The following is a 19,799-nucleotide window of genomic DNA, read 5'->3' as shown; positions in this document are numbered from 1 at the left end:
CTTGCTCGCTCGACCTTGGGCCATGCCATGCCTAGATGGTGTTTGTGTTGGTCCCAGGGCAGCAACGATCTTTATCGCTCTAGAGCTAAACGGACAGGCTTAGCTTAAGAAGGGATCAAAACACGGCAGACACCGCCGCTAGACGAGAAAAGTTCCGCCAGACGGATCGAGAAGTGTCGCGTCAAGAGTACGCAGGCGGGACCACGTAGCAAACCAAGATGGCGTCGGCAGCAGGATCCTCGCGCTTTCAAGCGTTCATGAACCACCCCGCTGGGCCAAAGACAGGTGCGTATTGAGCTTCTGAAAGTTCCCTGGGATGGCTCATACAAAGACTCAGGATGGCTGACTCCCTCGCTACCCTCAAAACCCGATGTGTTCTGCTGGCATGACTTTTTGCCGTCTGCCATGCGATGATTCTGTGCTCTTCGCCGCGCTGCAGTATTCTTTTGGGCGCCCATGATGAAGTGGTGCCTGGTGCTTGCAGGTATCAAGGATCTCAGTCGCCCGGCAGACAAGCTTTCGGTCTCTCAAAATGTCGCGCTCGCTGCGACCGGTATGATTTGGGTTCGGTACGTTCACCGCGTGCCCTGCCTTTCCATATGCGCTCTTGCCCCATGAGGAGAGAAGCTGACGATCCTTGTACGCCGTGAACGCTGCACGCAGGTACTCGCTGGTCATCAACCCCGTCAACTACTCTCTCGCTGCAGTCAACTTTTTCGTCGGCGCAACAGGTCTTACCCAACTCTACCGTATTTGGGAGTGAGTCCCCTCTGCTTTGACTTTCCCACATCATAACATTCTGAAGTCCCTCTGATGTTCAAACTGTTTTTTGCTACCACTTACTAATGGAATAGCCACCAGAAGAAGAACCCAGTCACAGCAGCGATAGAGCAAAACAAGTCGCAGGACAAGAAGCTGGTGTAATGCCACAACAGCCGGCATTTGCTCGAGCCCCTGGTTGCGTGCGGGATTTACCCTAATGTCAGGTTTTCCTCTTGCCAAATGCCCCACCTTGTATTCTTTCCGTTATGTAGAGCTGTTCAACCATGTGTCTCTGCGGCTTTGCGGGACATGGCACGACCTCAGCCCAAGGACCCACGCCCTCTTTGATCGGGCCACGAAAACAGTTGGCCTGGGCTCGTCAGCCACCAGATTGTTAAGACGCAAGTGGGAGCAGAATTGAGGGAAGTAAAGGTCCCGTTAAGCAGACAGTAGGGGCGGCAATGAACCCTCAAACGGCTGGTGGTCTTACCGAGGCGGCTGGCGGTCAGGTGCCTCAACCCGCTGTGCATCCAGTACCGCACTATCGACCATCTACTGGTCGTGCTTGCTGTCCCACGCTCAATTGCGCCTAGACGAGCTGATGGCCGACGAGGCTTCCACACCCGCATTGTCATCTGACTCCCAGGCAATATCGTGCTGCTTCTATGAGATTCGAGCGCGAAACTTGCTATTATACAGACATGGCATCATCGTCACTAAAGTCGTCCTCGCCAAGGGGTTCCTCGAGCATCTCGCCACGGGCTTCCCCGGTTAGGAGCTCACGTCGTACCTCTGGGCCGATTCCGTCGTGTTTTTGCACACGCAGCAGATCCAACAACGCAGTCTTCTGGTCCGGTGTCAGGTCTTGCTTGTACCTGAAGAAGTGGTAAAGGTAAGCGAACGCAACACGTAAATTGATTTGTTTGGGCTTGTCATCAGCATCACTCTTAGTGCTGCGGCTCACCTCTGTGCAAAGACAAGCAGACTCTGGTGCCACAGCACCGGCATGCGTCTCTGGCCGGTACTGACGCCATTGATCTTTTCCATCTCCACGCCCTTGTCCGGGTCGGCAAACTGCAGAAAGTGGAAAACGAGCGCATCGACGACCTTGTATGGCAGCGCGTACTTTTTGTCCAGGAGTACGCGGATGAACAGAGATGTCGGGCCCTTGTAAGGCATCGAGGCGAGGTGCAAGAGGGCTGCGGCGGAGTGTAAGACGGGCACAGAGATTTTGGAAAGAACGGAAGAAATGATCGCGGCTTCCTTCAGCGTCACGGTGCCGCTCTGCATGGCCGGCAAAAGTGAGAGAGCCGGGCGCGATGTCAGCATCCGAATGTATCGCATCTGTAGAGGGGCGTCGCGACGACGCCACGCACCTCGCACAAGGGGAAGAGGAGGCCCTTGAAGAAAGCAGCAGGCTTGTATAAGCCTTTCTTGAGTGCATCATACAGCTGCACGCTCAGTTTCCCCTTTTCCGCAATCTCGTCCCGGATCTTGTCGAGCAAGACCAGCTCGAAGAATTTTTGCGTCTGGTGAGCTTTCAAATTGGACACAAAGATGCGCGTCGCGGCGAGCGTTGCATGTGGAGTCCAGGTTGCCGGGTTGGTGATATAAAGGATGGTTTCCCACGCTGGCAGCGACGGGACGATCTTAAGGGCCTTTGGCAAGGGGCCTGACTTGTATCTCGAAAGCAACTCGCCGACCCTGTTAGGCAATTGTACGCAATCCATGGCGTCAGTTAGGGGCGTAAGGGACCGCGACCCATCCCGAAACACGGACAAGACTCACTTGGTGTAGACTTCGATCACTTTAGGATTGATACCCGGAGGCATCGGACGCCCTTGCTCGCCCATCCGTGGAAGGCCACCGGCTTGTTCGCGCGCCTCAGCCTCTTCCAGTTTAGCAATAATGATGTCTGCTAGATTTCGGCCACCGCCACTTGATCCAGGCAACGCCTCTTCCAGATCCGCATGCTCGCCGCCTAAGGTCATGCCAGACCCTTTTGAACGAGCCGCCATCGCTGCGTCCATCTCTTCCATCAGTCGCCGGTCCTCTGGATCAATCTCCAGCTCCTCGTACTCTTCCTCCAAGTCCTCATCCCCTGAAAGGGCCTCTTGCTCGTTGAGCTCGCCATCATCCTCTTCTCCCATTGCGTGACCATCTTCATCGTCATCCAAGTTGAGAGCCCCGCCGGTGAATCCTTTGCGCGCAGAAGAGCCTTCTGAGCGCCTTTCCTTCAGCCTGGGGTCGATGCCGGTCCGCTCTGCCTCTTCTTCGCGCTCCAGCTCTTCTTGCTGCTCCTGGGCGAGCCGGAGAATGTTGCGACTCAGTTTCGGGTCGACAAAGTTCTTCCCAGACGAAACCCTCGCATCATTGGATCCAAAGCGCTGTCCGCCTGTCACGCGGCCGCCGTCAGGCTCTATCGAGTTTTTCCCGTCTTCATCAATGTCAACGTCGACGCCAGCTTTGCTTTTCCCTTTATTGCGCTTGCCAGGCCCCGTCACGACGCCGTACTTGGCCCGAAGCTGGTCCTCACGCAACTCTTGAGCTAGAGAGGTCTGCCTCGAGGCCTTTGCGTCGAGCGGTTTAAATCCGGGCTTGGTCGTCTTCTTGACCTTGGTAGATGAGGGTGCTTTCGGCATATTGCAGATAATCTTCTCTCCAGCGATGCTGCAAGTCGTTCTTGCTGCTTGCTTGCAAGGAATTTCCCGTCGTCGATAGTACGGATGAAGGAGGATGCAAATGGAGCTTTGGACAGATGCGTGAAACACAAGCGGCCGAACGGGAAGCCCTTGCTTGTTGGGACTTGCGTCTTGCTTCTTGACTCTTGCTTGTGGTTAACACGAAATAGGGGAAGATGCGAAGTTGATAGAGCCCTGCTGCAACTCGAAAGCACAAGCTCCAACGAGGCCCAAGACAAAAGCTTGCATCTATCTCTCCGTAAGCTAACAACCTGTAGGTCAACAAAAAATTGGGCCAACGAGCTCGGAACACGGAATGCACTCACGAAGGCGAAGGGCGGGCATTTCTGCCGACTTAGGGTTGCAGCCTTCCTCACCAAACACCACTCTCGCTCATCTCGACCGACTCCACCGCAGCCATCAGGCGGCTGGAACTAGCTAGCGTTACCAATCGCACCTTTAACTCGCTCGGGCAGACTCTCGCTGCTTAGCAATGAAAGGATAGTAGCACGCGCAAGTATCTGAGACCATTCTTCAAGGCTGGCTCCTGGTTGCATCGATAGAAGAGCGCTGGTGAAACTCAGGCATAGATTTGCGGCCCCTCTCGAAAGACTGCCGCAGATGCTGCCCGCATCACGAGCGAATGGCGCTGCTCCGGTTGAACAAGGCGATGCAGCAGATTCCGCCGCCGAGGCGCGTGAAAAGCATCAACAGGAAGGAGAGGCCGCCCTGCTCAAGCGGCCTTTCTCTGGTTGGGGGGATCCTGGCTCTCCAGCAACAAGCGAAGAGATCGAAAAGCTAAAGAAGGACCTAGGCACGGTTTGCGACCCATCAGATCCGACGCGCAAGGTGGCGGCAAAGAAAGCGAACAAGGCATATATGGTGCATCAGCGCTGGAAGGAGGAACAGATTAAATCTGGTAGGATGGACCCCAAGACGGGCAAGGTCACTCAGGAACCACTGGGGCCGGTCGGGAAAGCATTCTTTCTCATGCTCAAATGGAGCGTCGTCGGCCTGCTTCTCTCCATGGCCGCAGGGCAATTTATTGCCGGAGATCCCATATGGGGGTATCGTGGCAAATGGGTTCAGCGCAAGACTTACCTTTCCGTGAGTGAAATTACCAGCACCTTGCTGATTGGCACCAACCTCTCACCTTCGGTGCTACTGCCCGCCTGATATAGCAGAAACGACTACGAGTATTCACACCCGCTGAGCTAGCCTTGTACAACGGACGAGACGAGGACCGACCCATCTACCTGGCCATCCTCGGAAACGTCTACGACGTCAGCGCCAATAAACGAACATATGGCCCTGGGGGCAGCTATCACTTCTTCTCTGGTACCGATGCTTCCAGGGCGTACGTCACCGGATGCTTTAAGTACCATTGCACACACGATTTGCGCGGTTTGGACGAGGACCAGATCAAAGTGAGTCCGAAATGCCGGCTCCTCGTGGCCTTGATCGCCTTGCGGTCTGCTTACCTCTGTGCACCATCCTCTGATGCCACAGCAAATTGAGACATGGAAGAAGTTCTTCGACGACCACCCCACGTACAAGCACGTGGGTACCGTCGAACTGCCAGAGATCGATCCAGAGTCGCCAGAACCAAGATGGGATTGCTAGGGGTCGACTATAACGAAGCAAACTAGGATTGCATTCTGCATAGCAGGTGACTACATGGACACACAGCGGGCTGGAATAACATCCGCACATGCCCTTACATAAATCAATTTGAACTCACCTTGTTCCGCGGCGCATGAAAGGCTAAATGTTAGAGGGTAAGCTGCATGCAAGACAAGTTGAGGGTCAGCTCTTCGTGCTCCTGCAGATATGCTTGTCTCGACGTGTCAGAGTGATGCCCGAAAATGGGTTTAGAAGCGGGCCATTTCGACACGGATATTCCGCAGACCGTCGTGATTGTTTATGCTCATCACAAAAGGGATGGAGGGGAGTTGCGAACGTACCTTCTATAGTATCACCACGCCAAATACGAAGTCGCCTGGGACTGCCATATATGTTCTACGCATTTCTGGCAAACCAAAAAGAACACCAGAAGTCAGCTTCCATTTTCTGTGTTGCATGTTCACAGATGTTTTGCGAAGCTCATTAATCAGCCTTGAAAATATCCTCAAGTTTAAATCGGACGGTAATTTCCAGCGGAGCTCCGTAGAGCAACGTTGAAGTAATCATAGCGAAATCCGTTCGAATCGGAAATAGACGCTCACCTTAAGGTACAACCGTACAATTCGCAGCCCTCAAGAGCTCGTCCGCCGGTGTCAACATGCGCGTCAAAACCCGCGGCCATCCGAGGCCGACCTGTTAGCAAGCGTCAGGTGTTAGTGACACATTTCTTGCTTGCCTGCCTCAAACGTCGGCGGCATCGATGGATGGGGTCAGGGCGTATGAAGTTATCGCGAACTAGACCGCGCGACTCTAGTTTGTGATTGCCATGCGAGATTGTGCTCGCCATCATGTGATGCCGGATAGCTCGCACCCATTGTTTAAACTCACTCTTGCAGAGAAATAGATGTAGGTACCGTTAAACCTGAAGAGCTCGATTGGCGAACATCTGTAAATAGGACCAGATGAAAGTCAGGTCAGCAAGATGGCGATGAGCAAGAGTCAACGCATCCCCCTTCCCCTTCCAAAAGTGAACTCCTTGCCAGCTTGTGATCTCTCAGGTATTTCAGATATTTTTTTGCCTCTCACGGAGCATCAAGTATGCGGAACAAGTTTTTAATCTTCGAAGATGGCCTGGCCCATTCCATCTGCAACAACTCCATCGTTGCATTCGAACATCCGAGGAACAACATAAACTCACCTTATTAAGGAGATACGCTCCCTTTGACCTGTGTGCTTGAGAGTATCTAGGACGCACAGCTTGGACAAGAAGCAGAAGCCCTCAAGTTGGGCTGTTCCGACATCTTTACCCTCACGGGGCTCACCGGCATGGTGCTTGGCTGCTAAGCAACTAGGGGACTACGATGGATACCATCATCGACCCCAGTTTCCTGCACACGGCGATATCCTCAGCGATGAAGAGTGCAAACCTTTCAAGACAGTGATGAAGCTGAACTGTGACAGAAAACTGCAAGGGAAAGTGTATAAAAAAGATTCTCGCACTCTCGCAGAAAAGAGCTGAGCGGAACACAACAACACACTGCACATAGCGAAAAACCTCCACTTCACTTGAATCCTGATAGAGAGCGTGCGCTATGCTGGTCATGGTTCCTTTGTGGTCTTCAGACACATGGCAAAGTTGAGAGTGGTATCGAACTGGAAGCTACTCAAGCGCCAAGTATCCTGTCATTTGCTGCTTACCCACTGCCGCTCCACCATAACCACCCAGTCCGCGACTCGCAAAAATGGGCAAGTCAGACAGCAAAAAGGAAAAGAAGAGCAAGACCAGTGCCGGAGACCTTTCGACTGCTTCTGCCATGTCAGTCGATGCAGGGGCCTCCACATCTGAGCTGCCGGTAGTGAAGAAAGAAAAGAAGGATAAGAAAGATAAGAAAGCAAAAGAACACGGCCTGGAGGAAGGCGACAAGAGCATTATCATGGACGTCGACGGGGAGGAGAAACAGGCCGAGGAAGGGCTCCTAAGTCCGATAGCGCGTGAGTCCGCATGGCTATCCGTTCTTCCACTGATGCCACGAGAAGTTGACATGATGCACCTACAGATCCTCTGGCCCAAAAGAAACTTTCGAAGAAGGTGTTCAAGACCATCAAGAAGGCGTCCAAATCTCGAGGGCACGTCAAGCGTGGCGTCAAGGAAGTGGTCAAAGCACTGCGGAAAGGGGAGAAGGGTCTTGTCATTCTTGCAGGCGACATTTCACCCGTGGACATCTTATCACATATCCCTGTCCTTTGCGAGGATACTGGGAACCCGTATATCTTTGTCACATCAAAGGATGCGCTTGGCGCAGCATCTAGCACCAAGCGACCTACATCCTGCGTCATGGTCGTTCCCGGCGGTAGCAAGAAGCAGAAGGAAGGAACTGCTGCAGTAAAGGAGGAGTACGCGGAAGAGTACGAAAGCGTACATCAAGAGGTCAAGGATTTGGGCGAAAAGCTCATTTTCGCAACGGCTTGAGCCGAACTTGGCGAATTTGGCTTGATCTTTTTGTGGAAAGAGCGTGGGCTTGCTATTGCGATCTGTACATTACTGAGCGTTGTAACAAAATTGAATCGATTGCCGCCTCAAGCTAGCCCAGTGCATTGCCGAACTTGGCACATGGTGTGCTCTGCTATCTCCGCCGCTTTCTTCGCTCCTTCCCTTGCGAGCGTATCCAAGTAACCATCCTCTTTCTCCAAACGCTGCAATTCGGCCTGGATAGGTTGCAGCGCTTCTACAATTGCATCCGTTGCTTCCGCTTTCAGAGTACCTGCCCCAGCCGCTCCGCCTTTTGCCTTGTTGAGCTCGTCTGCAATGTCTCCCGGGCTGAGCGCGGGAGTGTTGCGCCCCTGGGCAAAGTTGGAACGCACGCGCAATGCCGCCAAGATGCCGAGCAGATTGCTCACACCGGGTCTCGCATCCGGGTCATACGACAGGACACGTTCGTCATCCGTCACAGCTCTTTGGAGCTTCTTTCTTACTTGCTGGGGCGTATCTGTGAGCAGAATGCGAGAGTTGGGATCTGGTGAAGACTTTGACATCTTTTGCGACGGATCTCGAAGAGAGAGAACACGCTTAGTAGGAGCTGCACAGAAAATCAGCCGATATTCAAGGAGAAGCAAGGATGTGGTCTCACTGATGATATGCTGTGGGCTTGGAAAGAGATTCGTTCCATGCGTCCGATTGAACACATGTGCGATGTCTCTGGACAGTTCTAAATGTTGCACCTGATCCTCTCCAACAGGAACATGCGTTGCCCTGCGAAGAAGCGAAGGGTCGCGTTGTTGAGTAGAGAATGCTTAGGCAAATACATCAAAAAGCTCACTTGTAGAGGAGAATGTCGGCTGCTTGGAGGACTGGATATGCAAAAAGTCCTAAATTAAGCTCTCCTTCACTTGTCGAGGCATCCGCTTCAGATGCTGCATTTTGGGCATGACGTGCGATGGCGACTTTGGACTGGCGCATCGGTGAATTCAGCAGTGAATTTCTAAGAAATAATATGATTACCAACGCACCTTCCAAGTAGTGATGCGTCGGAGCTTGCCAATGGACGTGATGCAGTTGAAGATCCATGCGAGTTCCGCATGTTGTGGTACCTGCACAGCAAGAATTAGCCTTAGCTTAAATGCTCATTTTCCACGGTGAAATATGCGACGGTTTACATTTTCCTGTTGGAATATTGTGCATCGCTTAGGATCCATACCTATTGCAAGCAGAGCAGCGAGCATATCTCGTCGATCTCGTCTGAGCACATTTGGGTCTTGAGGCATCGTGAGAGCGTGGAAGCCGACACTCGAAAAGAGCAGAGTGTCCTCGGGTGCTGCGGCGTTTTGCATATCTACCCAATTCATCAGAGCACCTAAGTAATTTCCTAGCTGGATTCGGCGGAAGAGCGCCCATTCCAATGTCAAGTTTGCATGCGTTAGAATTGATCGAGCCCAATACTCACGTGAGGCACACCCGTAGGTTGGATGCCAGAAAAGATGACCTTTCCAATGTCTTGGTCCTTCGAAAGCGCTTCTGACCATGATATTCCCGCATTTGGAGCCTTCCGAGATGACCTGAAGGTCCTGAGAGAGCTTGCAGCGAGCTGATTAGCTGGACAACAACAATGTAAGGCGAGGGAATGGACCCTTGGCCGACACGCGGTCCAAGCGGTTTCGAGCAGTGAGCGCCTAGGAAATCCAACTACTGCGACGGTCATTGTGCGGGAGGGAGTTCTAAGCACCTGAATCCAGCTCCTCTACGTGAATGTGACGAAATGCCCGTAATGAGTTTCAACGCAACGAACAAGCATAGTATCGGTCGTGAAGCTGCACAAGAGTTGAGCTAATACAAGCTTTTGCAGAGGGCTAGACAATACTTGAGCCAACCTCCCGACTTTGCAAACAACCCTACCTTTTACACTCGATGAATTGACGGTCCTCATTCATCATTTTAATTGACTGCAGCTTCTCGCTAGACAAGACTCTCCATTAAGCTATTCTCGAGGTGGCCTGAGCAACTTACTGTACACGACAGGGCGCCGGCCCGCACAGTCGGGCTCATTTGGCGTTGTATCATTGCACACAAAGGCAGGAGGAGTCTGGACATGGGCGCAGAACAGCATGACGCCAACACCATTGGCGTGGAGGATGCGTACGCGCAGCTCAATCTTGAGGTCGGCGCGAGCGAAACGGACGTCAAATCAGCCTACCGCAAATTGTCACTGAAGCTCCATCCAGACAAGCGAAGGGATGTAGACTCTGTGCAAGCTTCGGCAGAATTTCATCGCCTTCAGCTGGCATATGAGCTCCTGTGTGATCCTTCGAAGCGCCAGGCGGCGGAAAAGCAAGCGGCACAAGACGCGGCTGCTCGAGCGCGGAGAGGAACCTATGATGGCAAGCGCAAAGCCGCGGCTGATGACCTGGACAGGCGAGAGGACGAAGATCGTAGGCGCCGAAAAGCTCAAGCACAAGCCGAAGTGGATCTTGCTCGCAAGTTGCAACAGATCCAAGAGGAGAACAAGCGGCTGAAGGAAGAAGCGCAGCGCAAACGTGATGAAGCATTGCGTGATCCTCCCGCACAGCTAGCCGCAGTGCCTCCGCCGACTACCCAGGTCCAGGAGAAGAGCGGTGATGAGGTGACGACAGATTACGGAAACAGTGCTTTCTCGCAGCCGCCAATAGGACCATTAGATACCACTGTGGTTGTCAAGTTCCCAACAGACCAATCGTTCAACTTGACCGGCTTATCGGATCCTATGCAACTTGTGTCCGCAGATTCCCTGGGAAAGAGCGATTTCAAAAATATGACACCGTTGGGACAAGCACTGTCAGCCTCATTTGGACCACTGGAAGCACTAGCCATCCATCCACCAAAACTGCGCAAGAAGACCGGCAAGCTTGCGTCAGAAATGTCCGCTGCTGCTATGTTTACCACCATCGACGCAGCTTATGCGGCTGTCTCCGCGGGCCAGCAACTGAACGCTCGCGGCCTCTTGGCAGACTGCTGGATTGGATGGGCTTCGGCGACAAGCAAGGGAAACCGTAGTTCAAACAGCGGTGGCGCGGACGAGAACGGCGACAGATTTCCGAATGCCGCTAACGAGCCCGCTCGAATCCGATGGATGCGCGAGAAGGGCATACTGCCGAATTTGGCCGGCGTTCCATTATCAAGTCCGCTAACGAATGGCGGGAGCGGACAGGCACCAGCATCTGAAGTGTCTGCGGCAGCAACAAAAGCCAGTAGACCGACGGCTAGCTTTTCATTCTCACCATTTTCCATATCAGATGCGTCAAACACTGCTGGCGCAACAGCTAGTAAATTAGGCGATGGCTATGAGAGCATCACTCTCATGCGGCTGCGCGAAGCAGAAAGGCGCAGACTGGAAACAGAAATCCTGGCAAGAGAGCAAGCAGAATAGATTATACCGTACTGTATTTTTGCCATTACATTCCCCCTGTATCTTACGTGCAGACATGATGCCTTGCCTTGTCACCTTCTCTGCCAGACCTGGATCTGCTGCACTCTGTTGCGCTGTTCCTGCTGTTCCAATGGCTCTCCTTCCCATAAGAGGTCGAAGTTCGAGGAAAGCAGGTCTTTGTACATCTGCGGGCTGACTGAGTACTGGTGCACATGCGAGATCAGAGCATACAAAGCATTAGATCATCATCGTCGGACTTGCGTGGTTGAGCTCCGCAGACCGCGGAGTCATTCTGAAACTTACCGGTGGACCGCCAGGACGGTCTCCGTGGATGGGATATACCATGCAAATGAGCACACCGTCCGCTTTAATTACTTTGGAGTAGATATCAGCCCACATCGACCTGAAGCTTGGCGGTAAAGCGCAGAAGAACGTGTAGTCGTATGCAACGGTGACATCCGTTCCGACCGCTAGGTTGCCTTCCGACGTGCCTAACTTGAAAAAATCCGCCTCGAAAAATTGCACCGCCTTTTTCACGCTCTGGTCTCCCTTGGCAGCGAACCATTCCTTAGCCTTTGCGACGGCTATAGGGGAGATGTCGACGCCGATCGACGGCGAGTAGCCAGCCTTTGCGAGTTGCTCGGCATCATAGCCTCTTCCACAGCCTGCAACCAGCGCCTTTCCGCCTTTGGGCAAGTGCTTGGCAATTTCAGGGTAATTGAGAGCCCACAGTAGGCCTGGCTGTGCTTCTTGAGCGTCCCAAGGCGTCAGCGATTGAGACCATGCATCATCCCATACATGATGGTCGCCCTGACTGGATCGTTCTGTGACAACTTTTTGCAGTTCTCCTACTCCTGGTGGCAGCGCCATTTTCCCTCTGGAATATGGCCAGTCCAAGTCTTCAAGCTCGAGCAATCTCCATGCAGAAGATTCGAAGTTGCCGGTCAGCACGTCCATTGGAACTTATGCAAGTCACGGAGAGGCGGGATTGTAAATACATCTCATTGTATCCACATTTCCGGACTCTCCGGAAGCCTGAATGGAAATGGTCGCTGTGATGACGGGTAGCGGCCGCAGCCCGAACCACATCCTCCGACGACGCGGATAGCCATGGTACTCTGCAAACATTGTTACGTCTCTGCTCACCCACTTTCCCCCATTGCATGCTCGCTACCTCCAACAAGGTACAGCCTGTTACGCTTTTCACGGACTTGATGTATTCCAAAGATAACACGGGTCGTGCCCCTGTGCATAGCGGCGCTGGAAGCACCATGCAGTCACTGCCGGCACCGCGGGTCGGGACCCTCGGTATGTTCATTATTGACACCTTCGAATTTCTTCAAGAAGACAGCACCCCAGAAAACCCGAAAGATCGCGGATATGGCGAGCAGATCGGCGGGGCGGGCTCATACGCCATGGTCGGCGCACGAGCCTGGTGTGTTGCTGACTTTCAGCGACCCATGGCATGACGGACCAACTGACGCCAAGACTCCTTAGGATCGAACCAGATCGACTCAGGATGATCGTTCACCGTGGAATGGACTGGAAACTCGAATGGCAAGGCAGGCTCGAAACGTATATGAATGTCAGCGATCGTGCAGCTGACGCTGCAGCACGGGGGCCGTGGATTTTTCGTACACGAGAAGCACAGCGGACGACCAGGGCTGTGAATATTTATCAAGGCCAACACCGGGGATTCGAGTACTTGACCCCAAAGCTTCGGATTGAGCCAGAAGATTTCGTAGACTCTGTCGAAGCCAGCCTTCCCGAAGTCGTTCATTTTGTCTGCAGCCCTGACCGCGCAGAAGCTATTTCGGACAAGGTCGACTCGCTGGTTGCCACGGGCCACGGCTGCTCTCTCTCCCTGCAGTCTCGCCAGCCATTGTTGGTGTGGGAGCCTATACCTGATAGTGCAACCGTACGTGGAATCAACTTTTACTTGTGTCGCAAAGCGAGCACTGATCAACCTTCCGACTTTTCGTTTAGCACGAGAACCTGCGAGGCTGCCTTAAATTATTCCCTCGTCTACATGTGTTCAGGTTGGTTCGCACAATCCCAGTTGCATCTTGTACTACATTTACCGATTAAATGCTGACCTCTGACCTACTTTCAGCCCAAATCATGAAGAAGCTGCAAATTTGCTCGCCGTGGATCCACCAGGAGATGATGCAGACGCAAGGTCTATCATAGAAGAATTGGCGGAGGTTTTTGTAGGTCTTGCGCAAGAGAGCCAACCTCATGCTCACCCGATCATATGCATTCGTTCTGGCAAGCTTGGCTCCTATATCCGCGGGTATCAGGTACCCGGTTTCTGGTCTCAAGCGTACCATACAGAGGCGATGAAAGAAAGGGTTGTCGATGTCACGGGAGGTGGCAATGGATGGCTCGGCGGGTTCTGTGCGATCTTGGCAAATGCATACGCCAAGCAGAACCGAGAGAGCCTGAGGAGCGATGAAGCGCTCCTGAAGGAGGCTGCAGACTGCGCTTCGATATCAGCTTGTAAGTACGAAAGAATCTGCGAAGCCTCCCGATCATCTCTCACATGAGTTCGCGCATTCAAAGCATATATCATTGAGCAACTTGGCCTCCCGGACATAGAGGTTTGGTCACGAGAAAATGGGACCGATGCTCCTGTTGCACGCTTAGCCAAACTAAGAAACCGGCGAGCATGAATTGAAATCGTCCTGCACGGCTGTGCAGCCCAAGCTTGTTGACGTTTATGATACACCACTGTCTTTTGAACATTGCGCCGCAGAAGCTAAAGGGGTGTTCTGGATGATCCTTCCCCTCTGTTGATCGACCCAGCTTGGGTGATGCCCATGCGAATATTGTAGGCCTCCACTTCCCACTGCTTGACTTGATCAACGGTCCAATTCCCGCTGCTGCTCCTTGGACGCCTTGCCCTCGTGCTTGTCGGAAAGAGGGTGGCGAGGGAAACTTCTGCATGTGGTCTTCCGAAGATGGCATCGGGGTCCATGGCCGCTTGTGCTGTGAGAGCATCTTGCAATTCACGGCCCTTGGTCCATGAAGGCGCTTCAGCACGGCGACGCTGGGTTTCCTCGTCGTCGGACATTGAATATCTGGAACAAAGTCATGATGCAACGTCAGCATGAGCGGGCCGACAGAATCTTCTCCGAGGCTACGTACTCTGATTGCACATCAGGTAGTGCGATGTCTTCGTCCGCAACAGATTCTGGCGTGGGCGCATTGGTGGGAATGGGCGTCTTCTGCTTTGGCGTAGGCAAAGCCGATTTATGCTGCTGCTGGAATGGGTTGTGTTGCGTGAAATTGGAATTCTGCACTCCCCCCTTCGGACCTGATACCTTTGTGCTGCTGGGCTGCGCAGACGGAGGGCCGTTCTGCTTGGGTGTCTTCTTCGCGAATGCAAATGACGAAGACGGTGGCGGGCGAGCGCCCGCTGTCTGGCTAGCTCTGATGGACGCAGACGGAGGCGCCGCATTGCTCGCGGATGCTGCGCCATGCGAAGGGGTCTTCAGCGTCTGCAAGCTTTCGCTGGTGGGCACGCGTTTGAGTGGAGGCGGCACGATACCAGCAAGAGGCGGGGCGCCTCCAAACCTCGCGCCTGATGGTGGTTGATTTGATAGCAGCTTCGAGGTTGTGGAGGCAATGCGATTGATATTTGCCTGTCTCGAAGGGCCTGCTGCTGATAATGACACGGCTGCGCTCGAGATGACCAGCTTTGTCTTCTTCTCGGTGACCTTCCCATTGGCGATCTGTGGAGCATCTTCTCGGACTCGCTTCTTGGCCTGGGTCTCCTTAAGGTCTTTCTTCGCCTCGACTTGCTTCCGGCGTGCATCACGCTCGCGCTGTCTGCGCTCTTCTTCTTGTTCAGTCTGCTTGCGTAGCGCCTCCGCCCTCATGAGACTAGGTAACTTGGGCGCCGGCGCCATTGCTTGCGAGACGGCCACAGGCTGTAGCTGTTGAGCAAGAGGTTGCTGAGATGCTTGAGCCTTCTTAGGCGAGCGAGCAACAGTAACAATCGTGGCAGATTGGGCCGTCGTGGCTACTGGAGTAGACCCAGGGGCGACTGTGGCTGTAGCAGTAGAAGTGGATGAGGTTCCTATGCCAAGGAGGCCTTTGATCTTGAACGTCCAGGAAGATGGTGCAACGGCAGTCGCTGCAGCAGAGGTGCTGAGCTGAGCATGAGCAACATCCCCGTTTCCACCAGCCAGCTTGCTGTTCTTCGAAGGAACAAATTTCAAATTACTGATCTTTCCCGGCGATGCTGTTGGGAGACGACTCTTGAGGTCGGGTCGCTTGGGAGACTCGAGCGGGGTTGTGGAACCAGCACATATCGTGCTGTTCGGGAGGGCCTCGCTGTGATCCGAAATGGCGGAGGTGGCTTTCGGCGTTACGGCCCCTGCTGGCTGCACAGTTTGATTAGAACTGTCTGCAAAGCGAGCCGGTATCTCAGTCTCCTCGTCGCTGACCACGTTATGGGTATGCGACACAATGGCAGGAGCAAACACTTCGGTTTGCTGTTCTGAGGCAGTATGCTTCGGAGTCATAGCTCTGGAGACTTCATGCGCACTGGATGTCGAGGGTTGTGGCTGCATAGAGTGTGACATTGTAACCGTAGTATCATTCTTGCTTGCGAGCGTTGCCCGAGCGGGAGCTTCGTGCACGAGAGCAAGATGTGGGGCAGTGCTGGTACGTTTTGACACATTATCGATGCGGCTCCTCAGTGTCTCGAGTGCGCTCTTCGAAGTCGTCACAGCAGTGCCGGATGGAAGCTCTGGCATATGTCGTTTCGTCCCTATTGCAACCGAGGGTTCGTTGGCTTGTTGCTCGCCCAATGCTTCATCGCTTTTGCGCGCGTTGACTTTCGGTTTGAAAGAGGTCGCCACTGGAGGATCTGATGATGAAGCCTCATGCCCTGTGCTGCCGAGCGCCCCAGCAATTAGTCTCTGCGCGAACGATTGGGCCATGCTCGTGTTGGCCGGCGTCGCCGCAATGTGACTGGCGCCGAGGCTTTTTGTGGACTGGCTCATTAGTCCGCGCTTCTGCTTTGACGGAAGGGGTGTCATCGCGACGAATTGCTCAGCGGTCTCTCGAGCATTTCCGTCCCCTTCCGGCCTTCCAACTTCCTTTTCGGGGGAGCACTCCGTCGGCAGTGTGCTTGTGGCTGCAGGCTTCGACCTTTCAGCCGCCACATTGCTACTTTCATCTATGATTTGTACCATCTCCTGCTCAGACTTCCGCTTCTTGCGTGTGGGTGCGGCGGTAGCAGCCTTCGTTGCAGCGGCTTTCCTCTTTGTTGCTGCTGCGCCGGCCCTGGGTTTGCGAGTGTCTGCTGATCCGGCAGCCGGCACAATATTCTCCTTGTCCTGGGATGCCTTGGTCTGCTTGACTTTTGTTCGATCTGACCCGTCGGCATCAACCACCTTCTTCGTTCGAGAGCGGGCTGGCGTCTTGATGATTTCTGCAAGATCTATGGGTGCATTTGACTTTTTCTTTCCCGCGGTACTCCTGAGTCGAATTCTTAGCAAATATTAGTTCTCATACTGACTGGGCTGATCAGGTGCCGAAGTGACGATCACTCACTTGTGTTGCTCTCGGAGCTTGTGCGCATAGGTGAGCATAGTGTCTGCCCAGTCAAGACTGTCATACTGATCCAGAACGCTTAAGGTGCAGCATTCGGCCAATGATTCAACCATGTCGACCAGTGTTCTGGGCGTCGCGTTGGGGCGAGCAGCGACCCTTGCGTGCACGCTTGTGGAAGCCATTTTGTGCGGTCTCTGCAGTGCGAGCACGATGATGGTGGACTGGGGCAGCGCACCGCGTGCGTCCGACCCAAAGATACAACAGAGAAAGGGTTGTGAGGCCTCAAGCGACTCTTGTGCATAGTCGTAGTGACATGTATGTATACGTGTAGAATAGTCACTGCAGAGGAATTGGAGGCAAAGCTGGAGGGCTGACGGTGGAATGGGTTGGTATAGTAGTGAACGAGGTGTTGTTGTTTGGTTGACCGACGCGTCGCCCGCTCAATCGCACCTGACATCACGTGACAGACGCGATGCCCAATGCCAATAATTGGAGACCGACACCATCTGCAACGGCAGCCCATGCCATTGGTCCATCTGTACTAGGTATTCAGTCCATCCGTACTTGACAATAGTTCGAGGTGGGCGGTCATCGACGTAGCCACATACAAGCGTCGGAAAGCAAATGAAGCGCATGGACAGCCCATCTGTGCGCAGCAGTAAAGCAAGCTTCCTTGCTTGCGCGATCAGCTTCCATTGCACGGACCAGTGACTATGTCGGCCAACGGCAGGAGTAGCAACAGCAGCACTGTCCAGTCGGTCACGATCGAATCGTTTGTGGAACGCGCCACTCCAGCCCCGGAACACATCGCATATGTCATCGTCGTCAAGCTGCCTGTGCAGTCCTGGAGAATACTACGCCGCTACTCAGACTTTGCATCGCTTGAGAAGCAGCTTCAATCACAGCCGGCACCGCAAGGAGCAGGCCGGGCTGCCCCCGCACAACTTCCCCCCAAAAGGGCCGTACAGCATACACTCAGCATCCTCTCACGCTCCAATACCATCTCATTACAAAAACAATTAGCGGAAGGGCGCCTGCCTGAGCTGCGAGCATGGCTCAAAGCAATCTTGGACAGCCAGGATCCAATTTGGAGAAGTTCATATGCATTTCGTCAATTCCTGGAGTTGCCGAAAGACGCGCAGTTCCAAATAGCGCAGGCGGACACGTCTGGCTACTCCTCCTCATCGGCCAGTGCTGGAGCGCGATCGTCATCGCAAGCAAGTTCATCGATGACCAAAGGCGAATCGCATGCAGCCGCAAGGACAAGCTCGGCGCCACATTCTTCGGGTGGGATACGAAGGCTTGGCGCCCGGTCTATGGAAGTCAGAGAGACGGACGACACCCGTGCATTAGACAATCCAGATTTGTTGGCATCGCAGGCCGCTCAGATGGATGCCCAAGACCAGCAGCTCGGCCGCCTAGCGAATGTCCTTCGAAGACAGCGAGAGATAGGGCTCGCAATCAACCACGAGCTTGCGGAACAGAGCGAATTGCTACAGCAGTTGGACACCGAAGTTGTCGTCATGCAAGAAAAGGTGTGCAAGGGCGAGGACAAGATGAAGAGACTCGGTGGATGAAATTAGGAAGAGACGGTGCTTTGCAGGCGAAGACCCTGCCCCGGTGCATCAGTGTAAATGTCAAGCGGTGGCAAAGGTCTGCCCGCGCGACGTGGCATCCACGTCCTCAAATACACGGATGCTTCCCTGAAACTTGGGGTCCCACACAGCTGGCGCGTCGGGCCGAACAATATCGAATCCTCGCAAGAGATTGCGCCAGTCCCGCTCCTTTTCGAATCGCTCCACTTTAAGATCGCTCTCGCTGGGCGGCGGATCCCTTGCCTCTTGCTTCGTCATCTCCCGTCCACTGGCAATTTCGCGTGAAACTTTCAAGCGATCGAAGAGACTTTTATAGTAGCTCTCCTTCGCTTTTGCAACGTCGTCTGGGATCTTGGTGAAGAAAGGAGGATAAAACCTTTCCCCCTCCAATCCCCAGTCCAAGTCGCCGCCCTGCGGCGGTGAGGATGTGAATGCCCCGGTCTCTGGCGCGTCGAATGGCCGCGCAGACTCTTTGCTGCCGTAGATCAGCCTGAGCGCAGCTTCGCCCCCTAGCTTGACGTCGTCACGTCGCCGGAAAAAGCGCGCCATACGACGCGGTATATTGCGCCAGCCGATCAAATTGGTGAAATCGACAAAGCAGAGTGGAGGTTGTGCGGGGACCAGCTGAAGTGCCGGAAGCGCCTGGCCTGTGGAACCGGATCCGGTTGCATGCGGGATTTTCCGTGAGAATAGCGAAGTGCCTATTTTAGATGCAATGTTCGAAGGGGTTGAATTCGTAGCCAGTTCATTCGAGTGAAAGGGAGTCGAGTCTTGTTGGAACTTTGAGGAGGCGCCATCCAAGGTTGACGCTTCGAAGACGCCATCGTGAGTGAGTTCCGCAGCGAGCGAATCATTCGGGTCCACTGCCTTGATTGGAATGTCATTTGCCCACCCTTCCTTGAGCGCCCATAGCCACTCTTTCAAGGCCGGACGGCCGACCAGGACAATCCCGCCTTCCAATTCCCGTTCCAGAACTTGCTGAGGGGTAAGGGAGACGGGCCCGCGGCCGCTGCCATCTGGTGCTAGGAGCGGCGATGAGCTCCAATCCTCTACGCCAGCCAATTTTCTTCGACGTGAATGAATCGCGTCCGTCAAATCTTTCGCAAGACCACCATAGCGCCTGCCCTTTCGAATCTCCCAATCAACGCCAGCGGCTGCGAGCACCGGCTGATGAAGAACCCGGGGAGTGAATATCTTGCATGCGAAAGCAGGACAGATGAATCGACTTGACTTACTTTCATATAGCGCTTGAAGAAGAGGACCCCCGTGTTGAAATCCTCATCTCCTGGACTTTGCGCAGTGTACACCTTGATCTTGCGCGGCCACTCGTGCGGTTCCATCTTTTGCTCTGCAATCCACCGGACTTGGTCTTTGTATCCTTCCATGAGCTTCTTGCACTGTGCACGGTCATCCCACCACAGATATGTAAGACTTGAAGTTGTCACGATGAAAATGCTCCAGTTCCGGGAGGGCAACCGTGGTTTCCAAGCCAGGACACCTCGAGGAACACCCATGTAAAGAAGAGGTCTCAACGCCGAAGGGACGGGTCGAAGCGTCCCAGCCGCATTTGGCTTTGGAGGTGGTGCCGCATTTTGAATGAAGGACATCTTGTGGAGTTTAGTTAGAGGCCCTTCCAAGGTACAAGTAGCCCGCAAATCTGACGTTGGGTCCCTCGA

The 19,799-nt window shown here is 53.8% G+C and overlaps 10 protein-coding genes across 10 annotated transcripts; 6 read left to right on the top strand and 4 right to left on the bottom strand.

Moving 5' to 3' along the window:
- Nucleotides 1–39: 39 nt before the first annotated feature.
- On the top strand, nt 40–1,049 carry K437DRAFT_253789 (putative FMP43-protein found in mitochondrial proteome). Its single transcript, XM_013390235.1, has 4 exons — nt 40–285; nt 440–569; nt 664–759; nt 855–1,049. Exons 1-4 carry the CDS (start codon nt 219–221, stop codon nt 922–924), a joined length of 363 nt encoding a protein of 120 aa, XP_013245689.1. The 5' UTR covers nt 40–218; the 3' UTR covers nt 925–1,049.
- A 15-nt stretch (nt 1,050–1,064) lies between these two features.
- On the bottom strand, nt 1,065–3,648 carry K437DRAFT_231631 (Bystin-domain-containing protein). Its single transcript, XM_013390234.1, has 4 exons — nt 2,551–3,648; nt 2,139–2,466; nt 1,727–2,046; nt 1,065–1,637 (listed from the first exon to the last, which is right to left on the bottom strand). The coding sequence occupies exons 1-4, from the start codon at nt 3,402–3,404 to the stop codon at nt 1,454–1,456; spliced, it is 1,686 nt and encodes a 561-aa protein (XP_013245688.1). The 5' UTR covers nt 3,405–3,648; the 3' UTR covers nt 1,065–1,453.
- Nucleotides 3,649–3,900: 252 nt separating this feature from the next.
- On the top strand, nt 3,901–5,216 carry K437DRAFT_149896 (cytochrome b5). The gene is made up of 3 exons (XM_013390233.1): nt 3,901–4,550; nt 4,628–4,870; nt 4,953–5,216. The coding sequence occupies exons 1-3, from the start codon at nt 4,065–4,067 to the stop codon at nt 5,064–5,066; spliced, it is 843 nt and encodes a 280-aa protein (XP_013245687.1). The 5' UTR covers nt 3,901–4,064; the 3' UTR covers nt 5,067–5,216.
- Nucleotides 5,217–6,880: 1,664 nt separating this feature from the next.
- K437DRAFT_266295 (L30e-like protein) lies at nt 6,881–7,536 on the top strand (the record flags this gene model as incomplete). The annotated part of the gene is made up of 2 exons (XM_013390232.1): nt 6,881–7,058; nt 7,124–7,536. The coding sequence occupies 2 exons, from the start codon at nt 6,881–6,883 to the stop codon at nt 7,534–7,536; spliced, it is 591 nt and encodes a 196-aa protein (XP_013245686.1).
- Nucleotides 7,537–7,643: 107 nt separating this feature from the next.
- K437DRAFT_220018 (tryptophanyl-tRNA synthetase) lies at nt 7,644–9,262 on the bottom strand (the record flags this gene model as incomplete). The annotated part of the gene is made up of 6 exons (XM_013390231.1): nt 7,644–8,143; nt 8,195–8,316; nt 8,384–8,514; nt 8,574–8,654; nt 8,721–8,933; nt 9,008–9,262. 6 exons carry the CDS (start codon nt 9,260–9,262, stop codon nt 7,644–7,646), a joined length of 1,302 nt encoding a protein of 433 aa, XP_013245685.1.
- Nucleotides 9,263–9,548: 286 nt separating this feature from the next.
- On the top strand, nt 9,549–11,028 carry K437DRAFT_253782 (DnaJ-domain-containing protein). Its single transcript, XM_013390230.1, has one exon. It carries the CDS (start codon nt 9,650–9,652, stop codon nt 10,961–10,963), a length of 1,314 nt encoding a protein of 437 aa, XP_013245684.1. The 5' UTR covers nt 9,549–9,649; the 3' UTR covers nt 10,964–11,028.
- Nucleotides 11,029–11,124: 96 nt separating this feature from the next.
- On the bottom strand, nt 11,125–11,815 carry K437DRAFT_210465 (S-adenosyl-L-methionine-dependent methyltransferase; the record flags this gene model as incomplete). The annotated part of the gene is made up of 2 exons (XM_013390229.1): nt 11,125–11,166; nt 11,267–11,815. Coding segments are annotated over 2 exons (591 nt in total), but the record flags the coding sequence as incomplete, so codon positions are not given.
- Nucleotides 11,816–12,234: 419 nt separating this feature from the next.
- On the top strand, nt 12,235–13,713 carry K437DRAFT_242974 (Ribokinase-like protein; the record flags this gene model as incomplete). Its single annotated transcript, XM_013390228.1, has 5 exons — nt 12,235–12,398; nt 12,461–12,881; nt 12,950–13,002; nt 13,077–13,462; nt 13,526–13,713. The coding sequence occupies 5 exons, from the start codon at nt 12,235–12,237 to the stop codon at nt 13,633–13,635; spliced, it is 1,134 nt and encodes a 377-aa protein (XP_013245682.1). The 3' UTR covers nt 13,636–13,713.
- Nucleotides 13,714–17,080: 3,367 nt separating this feature from the next.
- Nucleotides 17,081–18,135, top strand: K437DRAFT_149682 (uncharacterized protein). The gene has a single exon (XM_013390227.1). The coding sequence runs from the start codon at nt 17,242–17,244 to the stop codon at nt 18,103–18,105; it is 864 nt and encodes a 287-aa protein (XP_013245681.1). The 5' UTR covers nt 17,081–17,241; the 3' UTR covers nt 18,106–18,135.
- Nucleotides 18,136–18,165: 30 nt separating this feature from the next.
- On the bottom strand, nt 18,166–19,730 carry K437DRAFT_219929 (uncharacterized protein; the record flags this gene model as incomplete). The annotated part of the gene is made up of 2 exons (XM_013390226.1): nt 18,166–19,290; nt 19,359–19,730. The coding sequence occupies 2 exons, from the start codon at nt 19,728–19,730 to the stop codon at nt 18,166–18,168; spliced, it is 1,497 nt and encodes a 498-aa protein (XP_013245680.1).
- Between the last annotated feature and the right edge of the window lie 69 nt (nt 19,731–19,799).

This window comes from Tilletiaria anomala (assembly GCF_000711695.1).
Source record: "Tilletiaria anomala UBC 951 chromosome Unknown K437scaffold_6, whole genome shotgun sequence".
NCBI classification, from domain to species: Eukaryota; Fungi; Basidiomycota; class Exobasidiomycetes; order Georgefischeriales; family Tilletiariaceae; genus Tilletiaria; species Tilletiaria anomala.
The sequence above is the reverse complement of the archived record's forward strand: the minus strand, read 5'-3'. Positions and strand labels throughout refer to the sequence as shown.

Bases quoted from the DNA above. Each gene is read 5' to 3' on its own strand.
- K437DRAFT_253789 (XM_013390235.1), top strand. From the start codon at position 219: ATGGCGTCGGCAGCAGGATCCTCGCGCTTTCAAGCGTTCATGAACCAC. The intron at 286-439 runs GTGCGTATTGAG...GCCGCGCTGCAG, and splicing joins CCCCGCTGGGCCAAAGACAG to TATTCTTTTGGGCGCCCATG. The intron at 570-663 runs GTACGTTCACCG...CGCTGCACGCAG, and splicing joins ACCGGTATGATTTGGGTTCG to GTACTCGCTGGTCATCAACC.
- K437DRAFT_231631 (XM_013390234.1), bottom strand. From the start codon at position 3,404: ATGCCGAAAGCACCCTCATCTACCAAGGTCAAGAAGACGACCAAGCCC. The intron at 2,467-2,550 runs GTGAGTCTTGTC...ATTGCCTAACAG, and splicing joins GTGATCGAAGTCTACACCAA to GGTCGGCGAGTTGCTTTCGA. The intron at 2,047-2,138 runs GTGCGTGGCGTC...CCGGCCATGCAG, and splicing joins TCCTCTTCCCCTTGTGCGAG to AGCGGCACCGTGACGCTGAA.
- K437DRAFT_149896 (XM_013390233.1), top strand. From the start codon at position 4,065: ATGCTGCCCGCATCACGAGCGAATGGCGCTGCTCCGGTTGAACAAGGC. The intron at 4,551-4,627 runs GTGAGTGAAATT...CTGATATAGCAG, and splicing joins AGCGCAAGACTTACCTTTCC to AAACGACTACGAGTATTCAC. The intron at 4,871-4,952 runs GTGAGTCCGAAA...CTGATGCCACAG, and splicing joins TGGACGAGGACCAGATCAAA to CAAATTGAGACATGGAAGAA.
- K437DRAFT_253782 (XM_013390230.1), top strand. From the start codon at position 9,650: ATGGGCGCAGAACAGCATGACGCCAACACCATTGGCGTGGAGGATGCG.
- K437DRAFT_149682 (XM_013390227.1), top strand. From the start codon at position 17,242: ATGTCGGCCAACGGCAGGAGTAGCAACAGCAGCACTGTCCAGTCGGTC.